Source organism: Paramormyrops kingsleyae, chromosome 23, assembly GCF_048594095.1.
Source record: "Paramormyrops kingsleyae isolate MSU_618 chromosome 23, PKINGS_0.4, whole genome shotgun sequence".
NCBI classification, from domain to species: domain Eukaryota; kingdom Metazoa; phylum Chordata; class Actinopteri; order Osteoglossiformes; family Mormyridae; genus Paramormyrops; species Paramormyrops kingsleyae.
In genome coordinates this window covers 14,347,513-14,373,406 of record NC_132819.1, presented here as the reverse complement: position 1 = coordinate 14,373,406, position 25,894 = coordinate 14,347,513, and the positions used below count along the sequence as shown (strand labels likewise).

At 50.5% G+C, this 25,894-nt stretch overlaps 1 protein-coding gene across 5 annotated transcripts in view; it reads left to right on the top strand.

Annotated features, from left to right (window-relative positions):
- The window catches only part of LOC111843906 (cytoplasmic dynein 1 intermediate chain 1), a 45,833-nt gene extending 35,601 nt beyond the window's left edge, over positions 1-10,232 (top strand). For 2 of the 5 annotated variants that reach the window (XM_072706100.1, XM_072706104.1), the window contains 5 exons: positions 120-264; positions 3,435-3,575; positions 5,812-5,937; positions 7,043-7,131; positions 8,074-8,961. In XM_072706100.1, coding sequence (XP_072562201.1) covers positions 120-264; positions 3,435-3,575; positions 5,812-5,937; positions 7,043-7,131; positions 8,074-8,275 — 703 coding nt within the window. In that variant the 3' untranslated portion in view covers positions 8,276-8,961. Of the gene's footprint in view, positions 1-119; positions 265-3,434; positions 3,576-5,811; positions 5,938-7,042; positions 7,132-8,073; positions 8,962-9,793 lie in introns of those variants that run through there. The other 3 variants (XM_072706103.1, XM_072706102.1, XM_072706101.1) reach the window with 3 other exon arrangements.
- The last annotated feature ends 15,662 nt before the right edge of the window (positions 10,233-25,894 follow it).

The following is a 25,894-nucleotide window of genomic DNA, read 5'->3' as shown; positions in this document are numbered from 1 at the left end:
ACTGGACGTCATGTGATCCGCGGGCTCCCATTTACTGTGGTGACATGGTCATTCCGCGGTTCCTCATTTAATCCCAGGCTGCTCCAGCCACTTAACTCACTTCTGTCTGCTCCGTTCAGCAAAGCAGGAATCGGGGAGATGTTCGAAGGCCACCAGGGGCCGGTGACAGGGATCAGCTGTCACAACGCTGTCGGACCTATTGACTTTTCTCACCTCTTTGTCACCTCATCCTTCGACTGGACTGTCAAGCTGTGGAACACCAAGGTACCATGTTTACACTCGGCCAGAACGCCCCCCCCCCCCCCCCCCCCCGCCGTACCGACATACTCTCAAACCTGTGGGCACGACTGACAACATGCCAGCCCATTTCTGGCACGTCCTATCCTAAAGTCAGCCTCGCGCCAGCTCTCCAGTGCCTCCGCTCGCCGCGGCCCACCTGGGCGCCGGTCGGCCATGTTGTTTTCACGTCCCGTGGAAAAATAGCACGTCCGCGATGGCACCGATAAAGCATTTCCTTAAGATGGAAAGGAAAGTGGGCCCTGGCTGGCCCCGGGGCCGGGATGGGTGCCCGTGGCTGTGTGTTTGCTTAGGCGTGCGTGCAGCCCGAAAAAAAAAAAAAATCGTATCCAGTGACAGAGGAAGGAAGGAGGGCTGAGCTCTTGACAGAGGCTCAAACCGCACGCAGAGAAGCGGGAGGAGCCACTTGTACAGACATAATTCTCCGTTTTTGCCCTTCACCCCTGGAGACAGAGGTCTGGCCCGCTTCCACGGTGGGGTGGGGGCCTGTGGGCTGGGAGAGGGTGGGCCCATCTGAAAGGCCATGGATGGGCCTGGTAGATAAAGATGAGAGGCCTGCAGGGAGGAAGTCCCAAAGTTGGCAACTTGGACCCAAGAATTCAATAAAATAGGCAGTAAAGCACCAAATTTCCCTATTTCACCCTGCTAGCAAGTGCATGAAATGCCAGGTCACCCAGCCTCTGAGATCAACGCTATAGCGCTGTCATCACTCTGATTTCATTATAACGGCCATGTTGTACAGTACTTAGCGCGTTAGTAACGCCGCTTTATGATTGGGGGAACGCTGGTCTAACGTTTCAGATAATCCTCTGCAGGCAGGATCTTGTTGAATGTGTGTCCAAGCGATTCCGCCGAGGTGTCAGCCATGAATTCCCGAATGAGGGATATCCGTGTCTCCAGGGACTGGGGCCTTGCAGATCTCATTGTGCTTCTGCAGAATATGTCTACCCTTCCCAGCTCAGCAAGAACTCCTACTCCTTTGATAGAAAGCACAAAAATGCGGCCTATTGACTGGGTGCTGCACCTTTTCTGAGTGACTTTTGCTTATTTATGGCTGCCCCAGAGATTTACAGCTGCCCATTGCTCTGTGCTGGAGGAAATGTTGTATACATTTTCCAGTGGCAACCTTCAAAAGCCATGTAAGCACAAAAGGCTTTTGTTACCTCCTACCAGCGGTGGTGCTGTGAAAATACGTGAGCAGTTGACAAGTTTGACCAAGTTTTTTTTTATTATTTTCATTCTGTGTCGTATAAAGATCTAGTTTTTGCAGGCTTTTGAAAAAGTGGGTGATGGAAAAACACCGCATGATGTTGTGGTGTTATTTTTGAGCCTACTGGAAATGAATGACTTAGAAACTGGATAGCAGTAACTGGCATGCTTGCTTAACATCCCAACTCAAAGGACTAGGATGTTTTTTACTCAAAACTATCCTTAAAGCTGGAAACACTTTCATTTTGACTTTGAGCTATATCATAAGCACATCATAAGTATTGCTGAAACTTTAATCTGAGAGACACCTTATTATTCGTGCTGGGATGATATGTCGATCTCTCTGGAGACAAACAGACAGTATTGTCTTTGGGGATTTTCTTTGCAGGTCTCTTGGGATTGGGCTGCAGAATCACTTTCTCCATCCCGTCCTAACCTGCAGCTGGGGAAGAATCCTGTTTTGTGAGGGATTTAAGCAGGGTCTTGCATGGCGCCTTAAAGATTTAGCGGTGTTGGTGCAGATTAAATGTACAGGTGATACTCGGTGGAGCATTTGTTCCGCACACCTTTCGGCGCGACTTCCTGTGTGAGCGCTGTAATCGGATGTCATTTTCCCTCCAGAAATGAGTGTTAAGGAAGCCCCATCTGAATCGGGCTGGGCAGGAGAGGGCTGAGCTGATAGGGGGGCCCTGAGCTGTGTTTGATCCTGACACTACGGCAAACCCAGGGGTAGCCGATACTGGAACCATCTGGAACCTGAGGGGCTCGTAAGCTCATTATAGGTCCTGCACCACAGCACTGAGTCACCTTCAGATGCGTTTCTGCTGTAGTCTGGTTCACCTCGGTCCTTACTTAACCGCAAACAGAAAGACGTTTCTGTGAAATACGTTGAGTTTCAGTCGTGTGTCATCTGCAGCCTGCGAGGCAGTAAAACAGGACGTTTTATTGATGTGTAACATGCTTTATTGTTTCCTTAATACCTAAATCGTTCGGATTGGGCTACTCTTTGGGTCCCTTGCTGTGTGCTTCCACAGCTGTTGTGAAACGGTCTTCAGGCTGGTGGGAAGGCATGTCCAAGCGGGTGGGGGGTTTGGTGAGCAGGTGGACCAGCAACGCTCTGCTGCCCCCTTCATTCCAAACCCCCATTCCCACCCCCCAGTTCCCCCTCATTCCAAACCCCCAGTCCCCCTTCATTCCAAACCCCCATTCCCATCCCTCAGTCCCCCCTCATTCCAAACCCCCATTCCCATCCCCCATTCCCCCCTCATTCCAAACCTCCATTCCCACCCCCCAGTCCCCCCTCATTCCAAACCTTCATTCTCACCCCCCAGTCCCCCCTCATTCCAAACCTCTATTCCCATCCCCCATTCCCCCCTCATTCCAAACCTCCATTCCCACCCCCCAGTCCCCCCTCATTCCAAACCTTCATTCCCATCCCCCATTCCCCCCTCATTCCAAACCTCCATTCCCACCCCCCAGTCCCCCCTCATTCCAAACCTTCATTCCCACCCCCCAGTCCCCCCTCATTCCAAACCTTCATTCCCACCCCCCAGTCCCCCCTCATTCCTATCTCCCAGCCACTCTTCTTGCCGGACATGTTCCCCCCAGCTACTGAGGATTCAGAAGGTATTTTGGTGGGACTCAGGCTAGTCTACCTGTCTAGAATCATGTTGAGTAATGGCAACGGCCTCCTCCCCTTCCTCCTCCTCCTCCTCCTCCTGCTCTCCCCTCAGCCCCCCTTATTTATTTGCTGCCGACAGCTGTTAACCTAAAGTTACAGTACACCTCTGGGAGGCTTTCATCTGCTGCAGCTTTATGACACTTTATGAATGTGCAGAGTTTTTAATTAGGCCGTTCCAGACAGCCCCCGAGGCTCCTGCAGCGCCACTCAGTCTCCCTGCCCCCCCCCTCCCGCCCGCCCCCTGCAGCACAACAAGCCGCTCTACTCCTTTGAAGACAACGCCGACTACGTGTACGACGTCATGTGGTCGCCCGTTCATCCCGCGCTCTTTGCCGCCGTGGACGGGATGGGCCGTCTGGATCTGTGGAACCTGAACAGCGACACAGAGGTGAAGCTTCTGCCCTCAGGGCCCCGACGGGGACGGGCGGGGGGGTGGAGCGGGACGGCGCGGGCGGGGGGCGTTCCCTTCTTTCGGCTCCTGAAAAGAACCACAGCTGGCTTGTCGCCAACATGTCATCAAAACAAAAACAGGCACTTGGCCTTGAGCGACTCCCCTGAGCTCCTCTTAGATCGGCCGGCTATCGGCTCGCCGCGGCCTATCAGAGCCACGGTTACCCACAGTCCCACAAACTTAATAACGCAAAGGCGTATGGCAAGCCAGCATCAATATTTATATATACAGCTGGCATGAAGAAAGCCATTTTAACAGCTCTATTAACGCTGAATAAATACATTTCTTGACACATGAACTACAATATAAAACACAGTAGTCTGTGTTGTAAATTAAAAATCAGTTTTCACTTTGCAGTAGACAAATATGTTGAACAGTATAATAAAATAGGCTGTTATTTGGGTAAACAGTCTGTCTTAGCCCTGATGGTACAATGCTGTAATAAACTACACTGTACAATAAGTGTAACTGGTAGAATCTTGCACGCGCCGTGGGAGGACGAGAGCAGCCCCCGTCGCCGCTGATGGGCAGCCAGGCTCCCCGGCCCCCTCTAATTGTGAGTCACACTGCGGGTACACGAACGCCCCCCCTCCCGATCTGACACCTGCAGCAGGGGGCTTTGCCGTCCTTACGGGAAGGAAGTTAGATGTTAATACCGAGGACTTTGTATCGTGTAGTAATGCCGCATTTATGAAATTAAGGGTGAAGCAGCGAAATGCATATATAAAATTAATGAGTGGAAATAAATTACAGAGCACTTTTATCATGAAGCAGAGCTCGGACGGACGGAAGCTAATGTACTGGACACCTTTAGCAGTGATAGCCTTAAGTGGAGCATTTACAACATAGTGATACTGCAAAATACTTACATCTATTAATGTAATTATACACTATATATAGCAATTTCAAAAAGATGTGTTCATGAAACACCACTATAATAGCCACAGTAATGATGCTAGTTGATTTTCATAATGAAATTTTATTGCTGTGTAAGATACATAACATAGAGCAAGATGTTTCAGTTCAGGATGGTGGTGTGGATGATTGTAATGGAGCATAAACACTCAGTTCAGCATACAGATGCTCTTCAGCTGTAGGTCACATGGCCGCAGGAGCTGTCTGTGTAGGCAGATGGAGCATCCAGTAAGTGTGCGGAGTTACGGTGCTCAGTCACAGACCATCGCTGGGCCCCCGCTTCCCAAAAACCGCCCCCAGCCGTCCCAGGTTTAATCTCTGCCACCAGCATACCTGAGTCAAAGTAAGTCAATTAACAACCCGTCAGAGGCAGTAAACTAGGCCCATTGCTGTTGGAATGGCGGGGAGCGATCTGGGACCCGCCATTTTGGAAGAGAGACCCCAGAGCGGGTCACTGCCGGCATTAGCTGGTCTCGCCTCAGTGTCCCCGGCAGCGGGCTTCATTGGAAACGGTGCCGCTTGGCCGCTCGGCTCGCAGCCGCGTGTACCTGCCACTGTCAGATGAGCGGTTATGCCGTTAGGAGAGAATATACATCACCAGCTTCCAGTCTGCGTGTGGAATGTGGAGACCCCGTCCCCTCGCCCCCCCGTCCCCTCGTCCCCTCGTCCCCTCGCCCCCTCACTCTCATGTCGCATAGTTGCAGTTCAGCCTTTCCTAAGGTGCCGCGTCTCCAATGCTGCTCTCTGGGTCGTGAGCTTTCGGTTGCCATGGTGACCTGCTTCCCATGACCTTCCCATGTGGTCAGTGTCCTGCGGCGGTCTATGACTCTGTGCCATGCCTGTCCCTTGGGTGCTGTGTGTGTTGGGGGGGGGGGGGGGGGTGAGCATATTCTACCAGTTAAAATCCCACGCTGTCTGTATGTATGGTATGTATTCTATTACAATGTGTCGTGAACCTCCCTCAGTGGGTGTAGCGTCACAGGGTTGGGGGATTGAATCCCTCCTCCGTTGTGTGAGTGTGGAGTTTGCATGTTTTCTCCATGTCCTGTCATTTTTTTTGGATATGTAAAGCTGTCTAAATTGCCCATGGTGTGTGATTTGGGTGTGTGTGCCCCGTACTGAACTGGCACCCCCCCTTCCCCACCCACCCCCGTAACCCTGACAAGGACAAGCAGTTGGATTTAATATCATCAGCCACATATGACGCCCATATGACTGATGCCGGCTCTGAGCTTTAAAGGCACTCTGTGATTGGCAGGTTCCCGCTGCCAGTGTGACCATGGAGGGCTGCCCCGCGCTGAACCGTGTCCGATGGGCACCGACGGGCAGAGAGGTGGCCGTGGGCGACTCGGAGGGCCGCGTCTGGATCTACGACGTTGGAGAGGTAAAGTAACGGGCGTGGCCTTCTGCACCAGCACTATTACAGCCCCTGAACCTCAACTCTTACTGTGTTCATATGCTGAAGACCTTCCACCACACTGGGCAGAATGGTGCCCTCCCACAGTTAAAAGACACACAGTTAGGTGGCTTGGAGTCTGTGCATTGCCTACTGTTTCTGAGCATATTGATGAGAAATTATACCGCTGGGATCACCTCACTCTCTCAGCAGATTTTATTATCGCACGCCCCGTATTTCTTCAGGGAGTGACAATCGTAGTGGGGGCCCCAGCTCATATTTTCTATGGGGGCCCAGAATTTCTAGCTACAGCCCTGACTGTATTAATGGTTTTCGAGGATGGATGGGGTTGTAGGGAACAAGCCATTAGTAAGAATTTTATTTACTTCCATAATAATATAGTGTTCAGAAGTTGTTCCTACAGTATATGAAGTAAATGCATTATTTATTGAAACATTTTAGTTATGTAATTTTTACTTAATTGAGACACATGTGTAAACACATACATGAACGCATGTTGGGCAGCTCTACCAGCGCCGCCTTTACACGCATGTGGCTTTGCTATGTTTAACCCCCGCCTCGCTGTAAATGGAGAGCATGGGCACGCTGTGTGGTCCCGGCTTAACGAGCCCCCGGCAGCCATCAACAGAGCAGGCTGCTGCTGAATGGTTTGGTGAGTGAGCGATGCTGCATCTAGCCATCTTTACTGCACGGCCTGTTGTCAGAAGGCTACGTCGCTTACATTACGAGAGCATGAGGCAGGGATGGGGGCAAATGTAAAACCCTCAAATGCTTCCTCGACACCAGTTGCCTTAAATTGTCTTATAAATCTGCTCATGGATGAGCATCCAAAGTGATGACGGTCTGGGTGCAGCGACCTCACGCAGCCGACTAATGTTACCCAGGTTTCTGCATTCTGTGTTATGGGCGGCCTTGAACCGATTTCTGTTCTAAAACGGTTGTGCGCTAATTTAGTGTTTAAGAGCCCCGGGCTGGAAGCGACTGCAGCGTGTCGATTCCTTTCTGAGTGTAATTACAGCCCGCGGCGTCTCCGCCTGTGTGGAAGCTGTCTTGTTGTGTCGGATTTTCACAGCTCGGGTTTCGGCGAGGAGCTCCGGCACAATGGCGCGATTCACAGCAGTCAACATCTGAATCCGGCTGCAGCCGCTCATGCCTGGCACGGTAAGGCCTGGCACGGTAAGGCCTGCCATGATAAAGCCTGGCATGGTATGGCCTGGTGCCATAAAGTCTGGCACGATAAGGCCAGGTGCCATAAAGTGTGGAGCTATAAGGTTTGGCGCCGTAAAGCCTGGCATGGTAAGGCCTGTCACGGTAAGGCCTGGCATGGTATGGCCTGGCACTCTGATTGTACAGGGGCTGCCTTTTGGATGGCTGGACTTTCCTAATGCAGAATTACGTTTAAAAAGGCCGGCGAAAATTAAATTAATTTAATTTTGTGTAGCATGTAAATGGCTTGAAATGAAGTTAGTTTGGGTCTGTGAGACTGAGAGAAACATTTTTAGTTGAAAATGTTAGGCAGGATACTAATATACATGGCATAGGCAGTGCCGGTAGAGGGGGCTTGTGTTTGCTTACTGATTAGCTGGGCTTTGGTTCTCTCAGGTTTAATCCATAACTGTGCGTCATCCGGGGATGAGAAATACGTCTTTGATGGAGCGGCGGCGGCAGCGCAGATTAACGCGTGAGGCCCAGAGCATTAAATGGCAATAGTGCACATGCTGTTGAATGGGGCTAATCCAAAGAGATCCTGTGTGGGCTGGAGGGGGGGGGGGGTCCATCTGTCCAGCAAAGAGGACAGACCTCTGGCATGATTGAGGGAGGTACTGGAATGGGCGGCAAGGGGCACGGGAGCAGGGCTATGGACCCCAGAGGTGCAGGATCTGTAGGCCTCCATTTCAGCTGTCGTCATCTCAGCATCCGTCCAGCAGACCACCATGAGTCACAGAGCCTCATCGCACTAGACACGAGTACAGAGGTTTGGCTGAGCCGTGCGTGATCCGCACCACTAAACACTCCAGCCTCCTGGCGTCTGTGTCGGGGGGGCGGGAGCGGGGGTGGTGATTGAACAGGAGCTGGCATGATGCCCGTTTGTGCTCCCCGCAGCTGGCTGTGCCTCATGCTGAGGACTGGACCCGCCTCGTCCGCACGCTGGCGGAGATCCGGGCCAATAGGAGCGACGCTGAGGAGGAAGCAGCTTCGCAACTGGCAGGATAAGGGGGGGCACCCTCACCCCACCCCCCCACTCCACGCTAGACAAGCAGGCACCCGGTGGCCCCCGCACGTATCGAATCCCCCAGTCTGCTGATTACAGCCAAACCTGCATATTCACGCTGGCATTGCCGTTGGTCGTAGTTTCCCTTTGTGCACAGATCCTCTGACTCCAAGCCCTTTTTTTAGTCATTCATTTTTTCTTTACTGCTGTACCGGCCAAACATTTGAAGACGTTGCCAAATATTGGTACGGGATCCCCTACCCCAACTCATATAGTGACTTTATTTAGTCCCGGGAAACCTCTGCTGAAGCTCATATTTAGAGACTGCACTTGTGCTATTAAAACCAGATGGGCCCCGCGACAACAATGAGCAGATGGGTGTCACCAGGCCGCGTGGGCGCGGGGCAGATCTGGTTTGCATTCCTCTGTCACATGTGGGCTTGCTGTGTTTCACGCATCGCTCCGCTCCTCTGTATGCATGACGCACCTTTGTGGAGAAAATCCTGTTAGCTAGTTCTGTTTTATTTATTTTAATTTTTTTTTCCGTGCCCGGCTGGTTTGCTGCCTCGACATTTCACCTCAGCACGCGAGGATCCCGAGTGCAGCGGACAGGGTGGCTCTTGCTGTGGATGTACATTTTTTTCCAATTTAATGAGCGCTAATTTGTTCTCTCTTCTGGCTTGAATTGTGAGGACTTCTGCTTTCGTAGTAAATTGACAGTGTGCTCTGTTGTACTACAGGAGAAACGAATTCTTGATAAAAGTTTAGTTTTCAATGTTGACGTGGACGTCTCTGTGATTTGTGCAGGCTAACATGTAAACAGATTCTCTTACAGCTTTCAGAAGTGTAATGGGCATTAATGCATAGAAAATTACACAGTACTGACTACACTGATGACCCCCCCCCCCCTTTAATGGATGTCAGACTAATGCAAATCAGCGTTTTCCTGTCTGTGCATGGCATGTCTTTGCCTCGTCGTGTTAAGTGCAGCCCCCACCTCTTTGGCTAGAGAAAGGCCTGGCTTTCCTGCCACTCACTGGGCCTGCTGTCCGCTACTGTCCAAGCCGTGCATGCTGGGTACTCTGCTCCACTCCATCACACTGCTACTGTGACAGCTGACAGGAGATCGGTCCACATCAGTGTCCCTGGAAGGACCACGACCCTCCGTGTTCTCTCTCTGCCCCGCGTCCCTATCGGACTTCACGGAGCCTCCTGACGACCTTTCCATTAACCAGGGACTGTGAGGAGCCAAAAACGTGCCTGAACGCCGGGAAGCTCTCCGGGGGTGAAGGGGAAGAGAGGGGGTTACGTACGCTGGTCTGGGAGGGGGCCAAGAGTGGAGAGTCAGTCCCAGGCAGCTAGGTTTTCAACCCGGGGCCAAGCAATCAGGCCAAGCCAGAGAGAGAGAGGAGAAAGGCAAGAAAAAGCTATTACGGCTGGCATAAACAAAATGCAGCCATCAGCTTTCAACAAAGAAAAAAGAACGAAACACTAGATGGAGAGCACAAAAGAACCTCAACCAATCCTCCATACTGTGCCGAGAGCACCTAGGAAGGCTGTGGTCGGGGCCTTTGGTCGAGTTCAAAGAGACGACTTATCTGTGCCCTACAGTGGCCATCGACACAGGGAAAACATCAAGTCATGAGAGACATAATCACATGGAAAATCACCAAAGGTAAGTGGATTACTTTCGCTGAATAAAGACCATCTAGATTATGAGATACAAATAATCTTAATTACAACAGAGCTGTCCATCCGCTGGCCAAGTCGACGTCAGCCGTCCTTTGACAGCTAACAGCCAGAGGAATCGCTTTCGCAGGTAGATTGGGTTTGATCTGACGACCCGCCGGCGCTGAGACAAAGGGCAGCTCTCGGATGGGGCGGGATGAGCGTTCGCTGCCCGGCAGGGCGCCTGCTTCCTCGCAGCTACAAGCACTCTCTTCAGCCTGCGGGAGAGCAGCTGGACTCCGTCCCAGACAGTGTCATGGTGACAGCATGTTGGCTGCTCTCTCACAAAGAGATCCAGACCACCTTAGCCGTCCCAGTCCAAGGGCAGTAAATATTGACACTCGTCTGGTTGAAATGAAGAGGGAGTAGGCTTCAGCAAGAGCTCTTCATTTACAATTGATTAAACTTTAACAGTGCTAATAAAAAAAAACAAACCAGCTCATTTGTATTGGTAAGTGCTCTTTCTTGTGCTTATAGTCTATCTAACTAGATCCCGCTTAGCCCTGCCCTGTTAAATGAGAAAACAGTGACTCTGCAGTGTTAAGACCACCATCCCTTGATAGCTGATAGTTTTGTAAAAATGCAGGCATATGTATGTTGTGCAAAGCAAGAGTTACTCGACCTAATATAACAAACCTCGGTAGCTGCATTTGCTGTATCTGTCACTCCTTTATCTATCCCCTGTTTTATGTCTTTGTAAGTGAAGCCCTGTTTGGGTAGTAGAAACAAAATGTAAGCCTGACTGGTGCTCCGGGCCAGTGTTTCCCGACCCGGTCCTCGGGAATCCCCAAACATCCTATGTTTTTGCTCCTTCCCGGTTCCCTGCGACACGGTCCACACGGAGCTGGGTGGGAGCAAAAACGTGGACTGGTTGGGGTTCTCCAATGACTGGGTTGGGATACACTGCTCCAAGGCAGAACACCAGGAAGCTCTTCGGGGGTGAAGGGGAAAATGTTATTTTTAACTTATAGTGTGACCTGATGTGTAACAGTATGTTTAGAAATCCATCCATCCATCTCCTAACCGCTTATCCGGGTCAGGTCATAATTAAAAGTCATGGGTATATTACACTTAGTATCATAAAACTTCCAGCCCATCGCCCGCCCCTCCCCCGAAGTTGCCCTTTTCACTATGGGGCTGAGGAACCAAAGTCACCTGTAGGGGGTGCTCAAGAGCAGCTATGAAATGGCACTGCTGCTGCTCGGAACTGAGGCAGATGGAGTCCAACTTTGCTCTCGTTCCCCACAAATGTGGCCGCTGCCAACTGGAATGCTCTGATATGGTGTGGCCTGGGGGCTGGCGGGCCCTTTTTCGGAGGGAGCCGGTGTTCTGTGGCCAAAGCCGGAGTTGATCTTTATGCTTTATACTTTCGACCACTCAAAACAAACATCTTAACTCAATATTAAAATGAGGTATGGGCCGCATTTCTCTGAGCGTAAAGGGAACCGTGCATAAATAATTCCGATACTGGTTTCATGCCTGTTTATGTTTCAGCACATGTGACCTTCCCAAAAAGCACAACACGGCCTCCACATCACACATGCCAACATAAAAAAATGTAAAAATCACAGTCACTTCGGTTGCCGGTTTATTGACCCATAATTAGATGCCTTCAATTCTGGTGCACAGTTCAAAGACAATTAGTTTGCTTTGTGATTGCGAGCTGAGTGATCTACCAAGAGTTACCTCGGATCTGGATGTGTCAAAGTGAATCCATTACATCACACGAGGAGAAGGAGGCCTCCAGTTTCGAATGTTTGGCCAAGACGAATGTTCCTTCACAAGAGCCAAATGCTGTCAAATGGCTGTTTACAGCGGTTGTTATTCTTATACTTTGAAAATAAAAGTAACTGCTGATATCTTCGATCATACGTCCGGGTCCCAAATAGGGACATTTTACACAAGATGAGTTGACCCCTAACCAGCTCTGAAATCCCCATACCATGTCCCCGCGTTCACAGCAGAGGTGGAAAGTTCAGGTTCAGATAATACCAATCCAGACCTAGACTTTGTTTCAACCAACCAGTTGAGTACTCTGTGAATGTGACTCTTTATACTCAAATGGTTGGTTGAAACAAAACCTTGGTCTGGATTTGCACTGTCTGAACCTGAACTTTCTGCCATTATCTCACAGGCACACGCAGAGGATCCGTCTCCAGTGGTTACAGTAATAGCTATGGGGAGATAAATGAGTCACCCGTCGACGCGGAGCCATCTACACGGGAACTTGCTGAGTCTCCAGGGTGACGCCGGGCCGGGGGGGCGGCAAGTGGAAGAGTCTCGCTGGAGAGAAAAACAAACCATTTCAAAATTCAGGCCCTCCAAAATGCAGCCTCAGTCAAACACGCTTTTACTTCTTGACGTTCATATCCTTGACTTGTTCTTATTATTTTCATAAAACTCCTACAGCCAAAAGAACTTCAATAAAGTATATTACCTGGTTATATAAAATTCAATAACTAAATAAATAATACCAAGTTAAAAATACAGGAATATTAACCAAGCACATCTCTCACTATTTTAATATTTTTATATTTTTGGTTGTTCTTGTTATTTTTTCCCCTCTGAATTTGGGATTCTCATCACCTCTCCCAGCTCCAAGCTGCCAGATCCACTTTCCCTCTGACTGCACAGTACAGGGATCAGCTTGGAACACCGATGGAAATCCTGACATGCATTCCAGGGTTATTCCACTCTGGGAATATTACGGTTTCATCCCAACCAGCCAATAATGTAAAATCCCGACTTCCACAAAACCTCATTTATAGGGTCGAGGCCCATTTCTGGAAATGGAGATGGAGACATTTGCCACAGCCTGCAAAAACTAAAGAAGGTCATCTGCGAAAGCAAGCATGTGGCCCCGTCCCAGAATTCCGTGTGGAGCCCTTCCTCCTACAGAATTACCCAGAAGCAGTCAACGTGGCCGCTGTGCGTGGCCAGGTCTCGATGACATCAACAGCGGTCACAAGGGTCACCGGAGGCATGTCTGTAGGACACACTCACACTTTACTCTCTAAATACAGACATTGTGCAGGACAGTTATGAAGGTGCTTCTTTGCTGGGCTTTGAAATGAGGGAGACATGGTGTGAAGTGAAGGGGCACAACATGACGCAGTTGGGGGTTTGTGAGCGCGTCACTGAGCAGCGTCAGGCTGATACACCCCACCCTGGGGACCGCTAAGAGACACCCTGCCCTGGGATGTGACTCAGACGCACCCCGCCCTGGGGACCAGCTCAGACGCATCCTGCTTTGGGCCACGCTCAGGAACACTCTGCCTTGGGGCCCCACTCAGACACACACCGTCCTACGGCCCCGCTCAGTCACACTCCACACTGGGGCTGCTCAGACATACCCTGCCCTAGGGCCCAGCTCAGATGCATCCTGCCCTGGGACCCCACTCACAGCCGCTCTGGGTCAATATAGAGAATGCTGACCGCATGTTTAATGCCCACGTGAGCTTCCGTCCCCCCCAGGGAGCCCGATGCCCCACTAGCCCAGGCGTCGCGTTCGCAAGCGGTGGACTCGTCTCCACGGCGTCATGGGTCGTCCAGCGCCTGTCTCCATTTTATAGTTTTTCCATTTGGCACTGAGTCTGGTCCAGAGCTGGAAGGAAGAACCCCGACACATATATGGGCCCGAAAAATGACACATACATACATCCATCCGAGTTTGCAAGCCAGCCAAACCACCGTGGTTTGGCTGCATTAATTGCCGTTAAAATGGTGTTTTCTCTGAAATTACCATACAAATAAAATGTTGAAAATGAGGTAAATACAGATCCTGTTTCCACGGGCTTCGGTAAGATCCTCGTTAAGACGGGGAGGTCTCTCGCTGGCTCCGCCCCCTCGTCACGGGGCCTGCCTGCCGCGCTCGGGTGCCCGCGCCCCTGAGCTCTCTCTGCCAGCCGCTATATATTAAAAGTCAAAAAAAAAATTCCGAAGTTTCTGGCAGTGGCTCCGGCGGTACTTCAATCCCGAGCCTGGATCGTCGGGCACTCTAATTAGACGACCGCAGTGGAGACAGCGGTGGGAGTCGGCGAGCGGAGGCCGTGTGGGAGCTCGCCTGCTCCGTCTACCACGAGCCGCGGCCTGATGGGCGGCCTGGCATGCGCATAGCGGGCGGTGTAGAGGGGGCAGGTCCTGGAGGAAGTGGGGATTCGCACCGTGATGTGGTTGAGGGGGGCATGGGGGTCGAGGGCGGAAAAGAGAGTCGCGGTAATTACCATGACTCTGCTATAAGCAGAACAGAAACCTCGCGGTAACGGCAAGGTTAACACTCTACCGTAACCCAATCTGTAGAGATGTCTCAGCAGGACGCTGTTACTCCTAAACGACAGGGTGTGGTGGCATTCCCCATAAACGGAGAGTCATCCCCGATATTTATTCCCTCACTGCCCCCTTGGCACCTCCCCACGAATGAGCAGGGGGCAGGCGTACCCTCAGCGGACACGTCGGAGGAGCCTCCCTCGTCTGACTTGCAGGATAATCCGCAGCACGGATTCTCCCGCCATCTGGCCTCAGCCCCCCTAAGCTGCCAGGAAGGACGACCTGCTCAAAAGGGACAGTTAATATCAGCAGGGAGGAGGCTTGTCTACCTGGCCGGGTCCGTAAAGCCCCAGTGCTCCCTGACATCACGAACCGCCCGGCACGGGCAATTTAACCGCTTGAAGTGTGTGCCAGAGGCAGGTCCCAGCAGGGGGGTGAAGGGAGAGGCCGGTATAAGGAGGTCATGGGAGAAATCAGTGGGCCTTGGGCACCAGAAGGGGGCACTGGCGAGCAGAACCCCCAGCAGCAGTTTCCCGGCAGAAGGACGGGGGTTGGAGGGGGGGGTTGTGTAATTAGAGGGACAAAGGCAGCTCTGTGCAGGGGTACGGCCCCAGGAGCCAGACGGTCTGGGGCTGCAGCAGGACTCCTGTAGTGAATGCGCATTGTCTGCGGGGGGGGCGGCCCCGGGCTCAGCATTCTTCCACACGCTCACCTTGTCCCCCCCACCATCGCACTCTGCACTCCCACCCCCCCAAAGGCATTTTTTGACCCCGAGACAGAAAGACAGGTGAGCTCTGCTAACAATGGCTCAGGAAAGCTTGGCGCCGTTTCATCCTGGGGGTGGGGGTTGGGGGGGATCAGTGAGTCGCATGCATCTGTGGGTGTTTCGCTCTCAACTTCAAATTCGTTTGGAAATGCAGCATTAGACTGTAGCAGCGTCAGTTTCGGCTTTCGACTGGCCCTCTCCGACTTCACGGCGGCGGAACCTGCCCTAGCTATAGCTCCGGGGCTGTTGCCCTGGTTACGCTCCCTGTTCCTCCTTGCGGACTGTTTATGCCAAACAGGCTCTCCGCGCTCGGCCTTTCCTGCTCCTCAGGAATGTGGCCGACGCATCTCCTGGGAGCTGAGCTCAATTCAGCTGCAAAACGGCGTCTCCGGATTTCACAGTGACCCCCACCAAAACGGGCACAGAACGGGGACCCCCCCCCTGGGGGCAGGGCGGCGTGCTTTAGCATCCAAATGATTGGGGAGGGGGGCATTGTTCCCAAGGAGAGCGGCCAGTCTGATGGTCCATTGGTAAGCTAATGGGGGTGTTATAAATGGATCCCTTCTCAGGACAGGGCCAGGGGGCAGAACCAGTGACTAATGGGTCGTTTTGGGTGCTAATGAGACCCCACTGTTCTGCTTTAAGTGGAAAACAAATATCACAACTCCAGCAGACTGGAAGCCGTACTTGAAATAAACAGGTATGAAATGTTTTCTTTCTGAAAACATTGGTTCTCACCATTATAACACCATTTTCCATGATAATTGATTTCCTGGTATTTTTTTTATGGTTTTACACAACAAAATATTCAAAGCAATTATCATTAAAATGTCATTATCAAGTTAATAGAAGACGTAATATATACCTATTGACAGCAAAATTTCTGCGGAGATTAGCAGCGGGCAGCAATGAGTGCAAGCGATCAAGTGTCTTTTTGTGTCTTTTATAAAAATGAATGAAATTGAATTGAATTTTTCTCACCTATGAATGACTCGTAATTAATCATTAAGCTCATTTTCTTTGGTATACCTAAAGCAGAACAGCGAGTAATGAAACACCTGAGAGTTTTCTCGGGTGCATAGCAGGCTGCAGACTGCAGGGGGCGCTAACACCGCTGGGAAGCTGAAGGCTGCATCACACTGTGGGGTCTGATCCCCCCCGTAGCTGGATCTGCACAGCATCAAGGGTAGCCTCTGAGAATCACCTATGAGGGGGGTGCGGGGGGGGGGGGGGGAGAGTCACAGAGTGCTGGACAAATGCTAACGAGCCGGCAGGGGCACCTGTCAACTTTCAGGTGACACGCCCATGCCGGGACTGTCACTGAGTAATCAATGGCCACTGCGAGTTAGATCACTGCTATGAAAAATAAAGAGCGATCCAGAAAACCATTAAACACACGAGCGACTGCGCTGTGGCTAATTTTAACATATACATGTCACATAAATTTAACCGGAACCTGCAAAAAAAAAAAGGGGTATCTCTGCCCCCATCTACAGTAACACAAAATTAATAAAATGATCACCCTTAATATTTAATCTATTAGCAGTACAAATGAATCTCTTGAGTAGTCGGCATCAGAAACGGCCACAGGGTTTAATGGTGTGAATCAGCATCACACGAAACCCACTGGCGGGTTCAGACAGATCCTGTAAAACTGAGTAAAACTTCAAACTTAGGTCATTTCGGAATAAAACCTGGCCGCCTTCCGTCTCCATGCGGTGAAAGAGGAGTATTTTTAGTGCTGCGCTATCTCTCCCATTGCTCCTAGCTACCAGCGTCGTGCTCAGAAGGCCACAGAGCGCAATTAGATAGAAATCAGTTTCCATGGATTTGCCGCTATGCCCATGCTCCGGAAAAAAGGCATTTGCTGTTTGTTTTTTTTTTCCCCCGGACCAAATGAATACTGAATTGTTTGCGCCCTTCCATTTTACGGGAACTTATTAGATGATGTTAAAATGTATGCATATTTAAAAGTTCATTCGCCGTCCAAAACTGCTGACCACTCCTAGGAAGAAACCCCCCCCCCCATTAAAAATCACATTAATTAAAATGTGGGGTTTTCCCAGCATTCTCCATACGCTGAAAAAATTGCAGCTATTTTTTGCCCACACTATTTAAGGCAAATGAAAATAGCAGCAGAATTAAGTGGAGAAAGTGAGTATGATGCATTTTGAATGGCTGCATCATCTGTGACTTCATTTTTGACAAATAAAAGACTTGATAAGATAACTAACATTGTTGTGCAGGTAATTAATGCAAATGGCAGCTACCAGTGCTGCGTGGGGGAATGAGGTACACCAGCCGATTTGGTTTTAACTGAATGAAGTTTACAAAATAGAGGACAGCTTGTTGAAGGAAAGAGAGGATATTTGATTACAAGTGACAACATCAGTGGGGGCTGATAAATCCTGGTAATTACAAGGCAAGCTGATCTCCTGGGGGGGGGTGGTTACTAGCTGGTGGTGAGACACGCATGAACTGATAGCTGGCTGGGGACATCAGGGTGCTGCACCCCCTCCCCCTTACACACACCATCACAGGAAAACCGTGGCCTTGTGCCAGAACATGACAGCACCCATTATCCACTAATAATCACTCACGTGTTCACCTTTCAGGCCAATGGGGGGGGGGGTGGATTAACACCCGGACCTGAAATTAAATTAGAGGAACGAGAGTGGCAACGTTGTTGTATCACGACACGTGTGAAAAACGCACCACGCGTCACTTTGTTCCCGATACCGCTCAGCCCCGTTCCAGCGGCCGTGTTTTCCCGTAACCTGGTCCGTCGGCGAGGTCCGGAGGGTGCGAGATAAGCATCCTGCCAAGATCTCTGGCAGCGGACCGTGACGTCTTTACCAAACGGTCATTAGGCCTCAGGAGGCTTTTAGAGATCCGATTTAGAAGTGCCAGTCTGAGTTGGATGGGTGGGGGGGGGGGGGGGGGGTAGGCTTTGTGTCTGGGGAAAAAGAGGGGTGAGGGTCATTAACACTGCTTCATCTGGATCTAAGCCCAGTCTGTTCCTCCCAAAGCCACCTTCCTGTGGAAAAACCCACTGTCAGGTCTTAGCTCCGTGACATAGATTGTGACAAAGACGGCGAACAGAACACAAAGGGGTCACCAACACAAAGGGACCCCAGCATCACGAAAGCGACCCAAAACCAGGTACAAAGACACATAGAGGACACAGAACCAAAACGTCCAAATGGTCCATCCAGATCCGAGCTGCTTTTGTTTTAATGGCCATTTTACATGGAAGAATGTTTTTTTTCCCTCATAAAAAAAAAATACATTTACGCTTAAATAACTGCTTTGGAATGCAAGCAAACAGTTCTGTATGATGAAGGTCTCCAGACGTGTGACATGTGAAATGAATGGGCTCCTTTCTCCGACGTCAGAGACGGAGGAAAGTCCGGAGGCCGCAGTCCGGTCTTACCTGCCAAGGTGCGGCAGCCCGCTGATCAAACACACGAAGTGGGAGACCGCATGTCGGAGTCTGACCAACACGGGTGCTGGGCCCTGAGCCGGCGCCGGCCGCTGATCCACCGCGCCGGTTGTGTCGCTTGCAGGTTCTGTGGTTCTTAGGGATTCATACACCCCGGAGTGTGAGTGAGGGGTGGGCCGACAGGTGTACAATCCAATGGCCACACTGCGGGTTTTCATTCCACACGACGGAAAAATGATATTCTTTTAGAATCTATACATGAGGGGGCGGCAACACACATGACAAAATCACATGACAGTACATTTAAATTTATACTTCAATACTTTCCTTGGTTACTTGCAGAAAATTGCACATCAGATGCAGTCACTGGATAGTGGGTAGGCTGTGGCTCAGTGGGATTGGGGTCGGTATCCATCTCCAGAAGGTTGTGGCTTTGAATCCCATACCCAGCAGGTTAGCCATATCCCTGTCAGGTCTGTATGAACTCCAGATATTCCCTGAGCCCGAGCTTTGCTGAATTACATATCGCAGTACCACATTAACTTATAAAGGGAATATTTACTCAGGTCCGGAAGGGAAGCAACATTCCAAACAGTGGCCACAAAGCATCGATCGTCTCACGCACTAAGCAACGCCAGCGGCCATTTTGGCACAGTTAGCGTGGCATGAGGCTCACGGGCGCGTAACGCTGGAGGCGGACAGCGTCGTGATTCCTCGGTGCCCAGTCGGGAGTATGACATACGCGGTGCAATTAGCATTAGCGGGGCACGCGCGCGCACAACGTCTTCCCCGGTGCCACACCCAGGAGCTGCGGTGTGAGGCCTATAATTAGGAAGCAAGCCGATTAAACGAGGTGGCACAGGGTGGCACAGGGTGGCACGGGCAGCGCGTACCAACGTTTTCGTGCCGTGGAATGCTGGGAAATCAAAACTTTAACAGTGTCACGTCCGACCACGAATCACGAAAAACCCAAGTCCGCACGGCGCTAAATTACAACGGAAGGCTCCGGGTGGTTAAAAATAAATGGAGTAAACTAATTTTGGTACGGAGCCTCCCGACCCCCCCCCCCCTCCTGGGGAGTAATAAACAAACCAAACGCGGGGTGAAGAGAGCGAGAAGCGGACCACACAGAAATAGCGCAGAAACGTATCATTACGCCGGCTCCCGAGCGGCCATGGCGACGTGCAGATGTGAGGGAAGGCTGGCTGAAGCTAGCGAAAGAATTGCGCGTTTTTATCACCGCCACAGCTCGATTTTGCGAGGCTAATTAGAGCCCCCGCACAATCGCACCATCGTCCGGCTACTGTTTTAGCGTTAATCTGAGCCATATGTCCTCGCAATTCACTTCGGCATGAAAAACCTTCACTGGCTTGAGTGTGATTGAAAGCGACAGGAAAATATGAACTTTGTGTTTTGCTTTTTCGAAAATGACCAATTTTGTGCTGCCCAACGCTACTTCAAGGCGTTTCTAATATTTCAGCCCAATATTTAATTCTGTTTCCACGGGACACTGAGTAGCTTCTCGACAGCTGCGGGGTCAGGGGTACGATGCACACGCTCTCATCCTGGAGCAGACATCTTCCTGCAGTGTCAGTCACGTAGGCGACGAGGGGTCAGCAGCCGTTAATGGCTTGCATGTGTGGACGGATCTTTCAGTCGAACCATTAAGGTGGCAGGCTGGGTGAATTGAGACTTGTATGGTCACTTAAATCGAAAGAAACACCAGTAAAATGCTTCGTTCATCGCACATTGCTGTCATAAACTCTCCTTTATTGGCTCATTATGAGTAATTATTATATAATCGGTTGCTCTACCTGGGAGGGCTCTGGGTAAATGCAAAGCTCAACAGCATGGCCGTGCATTGATGTGTACGTGACGTCCCCGTTACATGTATGCACCTGAACGCTGTATTTGCACATGTAAGACACTGTCCTGTGCACTTCAATTCTCTCATGTAATGGGAGTCACACAAACTGAGATCTGGTCCTACCTGCTGCAGAGACTGACCTATGTGAAGCCCAAAGAAGCTGTCAGAAGACAACCAAAGTAGTCAAAGGTGTCCTTGTACATCAACCCCCGCTATGAACGATCCTGGGGGTCTTTGGTTCTGCATGTGCATTCTAACCGGGGGGGAATTAAGAATTATGACAAGGAAAGTCACTAAAGGGAAAAAAATATATATCAATGACCTGGAGGATCAAGAAAAACAAAGACATTAAAACGGGAGAAAAATCAAAGCTATCACATCATTTCAAACTCATCAATTATGTCTTATCTGACGACCTGTGCTGGGTGTCGAGGTATGCGGGGCTGACAAGTTTAATTAAGGGTGTCACAGGGATCTACCTCGCTGCTGACCTGTCTGGGGCCAAGCGGGGAACAGGCACCACCTCTGAAGCCTGTGATCACTGACAGGTACAAAAGGGAAGAGCCAACACAAAGGCTCCCATGGCACAAGCCCACCTCCCCTCCGCTGTGAGAAGGCGCCTTCTGAAGGCAATAGGGCAGGCTTTGTGTTACCGTCTCTTCACAAGCCCTGGGTATGGACACGGGGAGGGGGGGCACGACACACAATGGGCTCTGACCCACCTTCAGCGCCCGAGCCCAGGGAGACCCGGTGCGTTCAGCTACCTGGATGAGGGTGGATCTTGATTGGCTGCGGCCAACCTGTCGCCCCATGGAGGAACGCGACAGAGACAGAAAGCGAGATCATTATGACAATGGATTGCTGTCAAAGGCCTGGGCAGAGGGCTGACACATGAGTGTTTGCGCATTTTAAAGGCAGACAAAGCCCACTCCAGAGAATTAGCTCAGCCTTTCTAAGTGTCCTGCTGCGAATCTGATGTATCTGTTGAGTCAGATTCGTATTAAAATTCCATTGTGAAAAAATTCCCTTTCTGTGCATGATCCCCTTAGTCATTTTGACTGGGTTTAAACTTGGGATTTGTAACTTTGGATAAACTTTGGGGACTCGCACAGAAATACCATTTAATTACACACTACGGTCTTTAATTATGCAGAGGTGCTTGCCAATCAGTAATGTGTGGTCCACATTTCACACTCCATCATTTATTGCCCAATTGCAGTTGCTTGTGAATGAATTTAAGTCCCACCATACATTCCTGGCAGTTTATTATTATTTTTTTTCCTGATGAGTTAACAGAAAGTGCCAAGAATTAAAACCAGCTCTTGTCTGCATGAATGGTGTTCCATGCATCCCCCCACCCCGCCAGGGACCTCGGCGACATTATGCAGAGTGTTAGAATCATGGGCCCGTGTCTGAGCCTGCCTGGTGCTGAAGCCAGGTGTTAATCAGGCAGGTAAGCAGTCAACTCTGCATTCACCGCCCCCCCCCCCCCCCACTCAATGCTGCAGGTACCTGTCACCTCCCTGTGGGCCCCCAATCTGGCATCATGCCACCTGTCCGGCGTCATCTGAGTACTACCAGGCCCCCCTTGCTAAGGCCCCACTGGCTCACAGCGGCTGGTGACCATCCACCCCCCCGGCAAAGGGGGTGGGGGGGCAGGCGGCTCGCAGCCGGAGAGGCCAGACCGCAGCCCAAAGCGAGTCATTGTGGCAGGACAGGCGTCTGCGTGCAGGCCTGCTCTGGACAGCCAGGCTTGCAGGAGTAACTCACCCCGAGCCACGGAGCTGGCAGCTTCTCACTAGGAAGAAAAGCGAGGCCCTTTCTGCTCTTTTTTTCTTCCTTCGGTGTTTTCAACCCACTCCGTCATTTTTCATTTCCCCAGCCTACATATTCAAAAAATGAAAACCGCCTTAGACGGCTGCCTGCATGAGATTTTACAGCTCCTGTTTTTTCTTTTTCTTTTTTTTTTAAAGGCTGTCCCTGTCCGATGTATGAGGAGCTTCTACAAACGTTTTTCGTAGCACTCTAGCCACAGGAGATTAACTGTTTGAAGAAGATAATTCTCCGCAGGCCTCGGTAACGAGCGGCCTGCTGAATAGATGGCCCTCCCCACCAAAGGCAGCCACGAGGCCCGTCCCGGTCGACAGCGGCACTCGTACGCAGACACCCGTCCGCTCCCGACTGCTCTCTGACTGGCAGCCAGAACGCCGGAGAGTTCTGTTCTTTTCCGATAGACGCCTTCGAGTGAGTGACAGCCGGGGGCTCGGATTGTTGGCCATGTTCACAGCTCTGGGTTTCTGAAGCGGTGGGCAGGCATGGACTCAACCCAGAGACAGAAAACAGAAAAGGTTCTGGTAAAACCCAATAATGGATCCCAGCAACCCAAACTAAACTTTAACAGTGACATTTGTAAGCTGAGTTATGGTTTATGTCCACTAAAATACATCCACTAAAATAAAAAATGGAAAAAATACTCAACTTAAAATGCTACTTATATTAAGTTACCTTGAACACAAATTTATATGGATTAACTAACCCCCCCCTCCCCCCCGAGCCCAACAGTGATTCTTCAAAGAAAGGCAAACAAAGATCACATGCATCACAACTCCCTGAGAAAGCTTTGTGGCCCTAGGGGGTACTTACCTGTCTAAGAACCTCAGCCAGGTTGTAGGGAAGGATTTCCTCCTCCAGGGGGCAGTCTGCTCAACGTCGCCTAACCCGGGGAGCCAGCAGGGCGCCGTGGAAATGATCAGGCCTGGCATTCGCATGCCGTCCACCTCACTGTCATACCATCTTCACAGCACCACGTGACATCCCTGCCACGTCCCAGGGATTGGGGGGGGGGGCGGGGAGGGGGCACCAGTCCAACAGCGATGGGAACAATTATCTTTTGCATCTCCAATCAGGGTCAGCGCCTATTAAAGTATAGCGTTGCAAAGAAATAATAATCAGGTACATATTAGAAAAGTAATTACCGGTATGCAAGGACCATTCAGATGCTGGTAAAATGAGCCCTGTGCGGTAGTTTTACTGTCTTCGTTTCCTTCGCAAACAAAAAAAGCTGATAGCTTAGCTTAGCTGGTGAGTGCCCTTATCCTTGGATCTGGGCCGGCCAAGCTGGATCTTTTGATCATCCAGGCCGTTTCCAAAATGATTTCGTCCCTAAGGAGAGTCTCTAGCAGCAGCCTCAGGAACAGCGTAATGGGTCGAGCTCCGCCAAGGCAAATACGCACCCTACGCACGCTACCCGTAAAACGTCGGTGCTCGCCGGGCGACGACCACAATACAGGCCTTCATTTATGTTTGCTGGGCATTGAGGTAATAAGCAAATGCTCAGGATCGACACAAGAACTCAACGCGCTACGCAGCCTTAAAATAGCAAACCTGCTAGCTCAACTGCCTGAACTGAAACGAACCGGTGAGTCACAAAGCAAACAATCGCCTGCGTGGGACTGTTTAACGGGGAAAAAATACATTTTGAAAAATTATTTGAAGCCTTATACATAAAACTAATACACACTGCCTTTTGAACATTCTATGTATGAACAGATTAAAAATAAAAATAATGGGCTGGCGGAAATGGCTTTCTCGGTTATTTCTTTGCACAAACTCTCCCACGAGGGATGGACAGATCTGCCAGCTAGAGCAGGACGTCTACCTCTATGGGAATCACATGACCAAACCTCTGGGCAGGTATTGCAAACTCCCCTCGGTCAGGAAACACAGGACATGAATAGCCTGGATTAATGTGAATCGGAGAGGTGCGTAAATGATCTCTTGTGCTCTTTAGCTTATTCAATTATTTTAGAAACCCAGGGTGTCCCCTACCTTGTGCCCTATGCTTCCTGGGATCATCATGTACTAGATAAGCTGTTTGCAGGATGACTGAATGGATCTATGAAGTGGAGATGCAAGGATTATGAGGCTAGAAAGCTGCCTCTAATGTATATGTTTCAAACACATTTCAAAAAGAGATTAGTCAATGTGTCTTCTTATCTGGGGCTGAAATACCGCAGAATAAGCTCTGCCCACTGAACCCTTTCCCGGTCCAGGATGAGGAGGCCGGAATGGTCAGCTCGTTGGCGGTCATGACGCAGTGCAAGCGGGGGTCACGAGGTGGAGGAGATGGAGGAGAGGGACGTGGAAACTCGCACGCACTGTTCCCAGTAGGTACTAATGACAGGCCAGATCGTGCCCAGATAAAGGCGATAGCATCGCGTTCTCAGCATGCGGCACGGGGCCGCTCCTATCGGCTCTCCTCCCATCGAGCTGGACGGATCGTTTCACAGTTCACCAATTGGGCAGAGGCCCTGGTGAGCTTGGGGGGGGGCGGCTTTTACAACCATCCCCTGGGGCTTCCGGCCTTCGCTGGAGCTGCGACGGCTGGGCGCGGACATGGGAAGGATGACGTCAGCTGTCCCGCGGCTGCACGGAGGATGCATCACAGACAGGCCAAAGAGCACAGACTGCCCCCACCCCCCCCACCCCAATCTGGTTCTTGTAACTGCTGGGCCAAGTCCAGCAGGCATAATCAGAAAGTAGTGGAGAACACACAGAAGAGGAAATCTGCAGCTAACCCTTAGTGACTTCAACACTAACGACTCCCATCCAGAGTGGTGTAGATCTTTCTAATGAGCTCTATGTTGTTTGACGGAGAATTAAAGCCGTTGAAGCAGGAGAAGGTGGACCTGGCGAGACCATATTCCACTGGCAGCAATGTGCATAAGAACGGGCGTAGAGACATGGCGGCGGGAGAGCGTTTCACCGTAAACACGCTGTTAAACAATTAAATACTCGGGATGCGATCCGGAGAAAAAGAGAAACTGAGAATTCCTAATCATTAACAGAATTCTTAACAGTCAGCGAGGAACTAAATAAATGCACATGTAGGATTACAGTGAGAAGACCGGTAGTAATTTAAGACCATCTGACGTCTAGAGCCATTTTAATTAAGATGTTTTATGAGAAGTGGAATCTAATAAACAGGAAAAAATAGAAAAAGGGGCATCTTAAAATAGCTCAGATGGCTACGCTATACACACATTAACATTCCTGAAGGCCACAGCTCACAAGGTCGAGCTAGACTGAATCTCAAATCTTACCCTCTTTGAATGAGTTCCTAACGTCCATTTTTTTTTGGGTCAGTGACTTCAGACATGTTACATTTTTCTCAGGTTTTAATTTTGCGTCAGCGCTGTAGGGACAGTGCAGCCATAATGGAGTAACTGGTATCTCTGGTTCTGCTGGGTGGTCGGAGAAGAATTCCTCCAGGCTCTATAGGTGAGCACCTTCAGGCTGAAGATCCTCTACAAGGCTGGACGTGATCACATGTCAAGGCTCATTGTGTCTGTAATGTTTTTATGGTTTTAGTAGAAAACCGAGGCAAAATCCTATCAATGCCTCTTGGCAGACAGGAAAAATGTACGCACTGCCTGCACATGGGGGCTGGAAAGCACAGGGAAAGCCTTCCTCTTTCACTAGATGGCAGTGCAGCCTTTACATAAGGCACTCGACGATTGCAGCGTGAAACCAGTCCCAGCACTGCAGCCTCCATCCGCTCCCAGCCTATCAGCCAAGTCCTGAAGTCACATATAACCATAATCCGTCAAAGCAGAACTAAGCGCCTCATTGTTTTGTTAACAA